The 2,500-nt window shown below is 36.8% G+C and overlaps 1 protein-coding gene across 1 annotated transcript in view; it reads right to left on the reverse strand.

The window, feature by feature from the left end:
* Window positions 1–976: 976 nt before the first annotated feature.
* Window positions 977–2,500, reverse strand: part of LOC122259118 (uncharacterized) — a 28,496-nt gene continuing 26,972 nt past the window's right edge. The window contains exons 2-3 of the mRNA XM_086546347.1: window positions 1,773–1,984; window positions 977–1,231 (exon numbers count right to left, since the gene is read on the reverse strand). Of these exons, the coding sequence (XP_086402473.1) occupies window positions 1,046–1,231; window positions 1,773–1,984 (398 nt within the window). The 3' untranslated portion in view covers window positions 977–1,045. The remainder of the gene's footprint in view (window positions 1,232–1,772; window positions 1,985–2,500) is intronic.

Here is a 2,500-nt window from a genome sequence, read left to right on the forward strand (position 1 = left end):
CGAAATGTGAAAGGTTTAGGCTTGTTTATGTGATGTGAATGTTTATCTACGCATTTGTCTATTTATTTATCTATCTATTTGAGATTCTTGTACATGTTCAGTGTGGAATCATTTTCATATTATTTATCATTAAATTATCCATAATTCGTGTCTTGTCAGTCTATGTTTGTTTGTTTGTTTGTTTGCTGTGTTGTTATTGTTTATTCCTTTATTCATTTATATATTTGCTTGTCGACCTTTCTATCTATCCATCTATCCCTTTGTTTATCAGTCTATCTATCTATCTTTTTATTTATCTATTTTATATTCTCTCTTACTGGGTGCAGATATCTTTATTCATTCTACTTTATACGTTTAATTTCTTACATCATAAATGTGAACAGAAAAATATATGAAGAAATTCTGCATGTAGATAATTAGATAGAGATGAATATATATCCGTGTAGATACTCACACGATAAGGCAATAAAGATATATATAGTAATAGACAGAATAATGATAAGCAAAAAGACAAAAGTATCAATAGATGGATTACCAATAGACATCGATTGCAGGAGTATAAATTGATTAAGAAAATTGAAATCAAAATTAATTGCTCACCCCCCCCCCCCTCACAAACAAACAAACAAAAAACGGAAATAAACATTAAAAAAGGAACAAACAGACAAAATGGATATAACCATTTACATAAAATTAGGAAAATATACAGAAAAATTAAGCAGAATAGTTGAATAAAATACATAAATGAATAGGAGACGCAAACGAACCAGAACAGAAGCTTCGAACCAACGAACCACACAATTACCCGCCAAAATTGCGGTAAAAAGTTTTCGCGCCTTGACGCAGAGAGAGAGGGGGAGGGGGGGAGGGAAAGGGGGGGAGAAAAGAGAGAGATAGAGAGGAGAGAGAGGGAAAAAAGATAGAGATAAAGAGATATAAGAGAGAGAATGAGAGAGAGCGAGAGATACACACACACATTCAAAACATTCAACCCAAAGAAACTCAAAGTAATTCAGTCTCAAAGCAAAACACAACCCAAAACATCTCAATTCCAAAGCAAATTACAACACAATCTCCAAAAATACTCACTCAAGACGGTCATGGTGGCAGTGGAAGCCTCGGTGCGGAAGCTCGGGTGTTCGGCAATGACCTCGCATCGGTACTGACCCGAGGCCGAAACGGAGAGCTTGGTGAGAGACAAGGTCACGCGCTGGTCATTCCGAAAGAGTTCCTGAAGGAGGAGAGGTTGTTTGTGATAAAAGAGGGGGGTGGGGGTGGGGGTATGAGGGTGGAGGGGGGGAGATAGATGGATTGATGGATAAATAGATTGGTAGGTAGATGGACATATACGGATAGATAGATTGATGTATGTTAGGTAGGTAGGTAGGCAAAGAGATTGGTAGGTAGATAGAACAAATAGAGATAGACAGATGGATAATTAGGTAGGTAGGTAAGTAGATAGACACACAGATATAGATAGATAGAGAGATAGAAAAATTAAAACCTATATGGACAGAAGGAGAGTTGAAATACCCTGATCTTGCAGCAATCACCTTAACAATACATCAAATCTCTCTATAACCTACCCCTTTCAGTAAAAACAAAATATCATACAATACAACAACATTACCAAAAGGAACCCCCATCTCCCCCCCCAAAAAAAAAATAAAAAATAATAAAAAAAAAGATAAATCCTTACACACATAGATAAATGAATAACTACACACAAAACGAAAAAGAGGATAATGTTCTTCAGATACAAAACAACTTACATGAACAGTGAACTTGGGGCTCGGTCTTATGATGATAGGCTGTCGTTGCGTCGGTACATATCGGTAGAACTCGGTACCGTTGTGGTACCACTTGAGGGAGTAGAGGCGGGTTGACCTGAGGTCGTAGGAGCAGCTGAGAGTGGCCTGACCTCCGGCGAAGGCGTAGAGGGGCACGTCGACCCCCCTGAGGATGTCCCCTGCTCCTGCTGCGTCTACAGGGCGTTGAGGTTGGAGAGAGAGAGAGAGAGCAACAAGTAGGGGAGATGGGTTGGAAACCTTTGTCTTCGGGGGGTCAGTTTTTTTTTTTTTTTTTTTTTTTTTTTTTTTTTTTTTTTTTTTTTTTTTTTTTTTTTTTTTTTTGGAAAGGGGTTGGGGTGGGGATGTGTGGGGGTGGGGGTGTGGGGGTTTATTTATTCGTTTATGTATGTTTTGATTTATTTGTGTAGTTATTCATTCTTTTTCTGTTGTTGTTTTGTTGTTTATGTGATTGTTTTTGCTTTTCGTGTTAATTAGATTTTGGATTCTCTAGATTTTTATGTTTTTTTTTCTATGGAAATAGCTGTAAAAAATGAAAATCATGGGAGGAAAATGGAATGGGGTTTTAATTTCAATCTATTTACCTATTTTCAAATAAAAGATTTAATAATGATTTTGATTTACAGGTGGATAATTATCTATCTAATGAACAAATGGGCCAGGATATTAATTTCAAGGGGTGGGAAGGATAA

This window comes from Penaeus japonicus, unplaced genomic scaffold, assembly GCF_977035675.1.
Source record: "Penaeus japonicus unplaced genomic scaffold, GWHDUDI00000001_assembly GWHDUDI00000018, whole genome shotgun sequence".
NCBI lineage: Eukaryota > Metazoa > Arthropoda > Malacostraca > Decapoda > Penaeidae > Penaeus > Penaeus japonicus.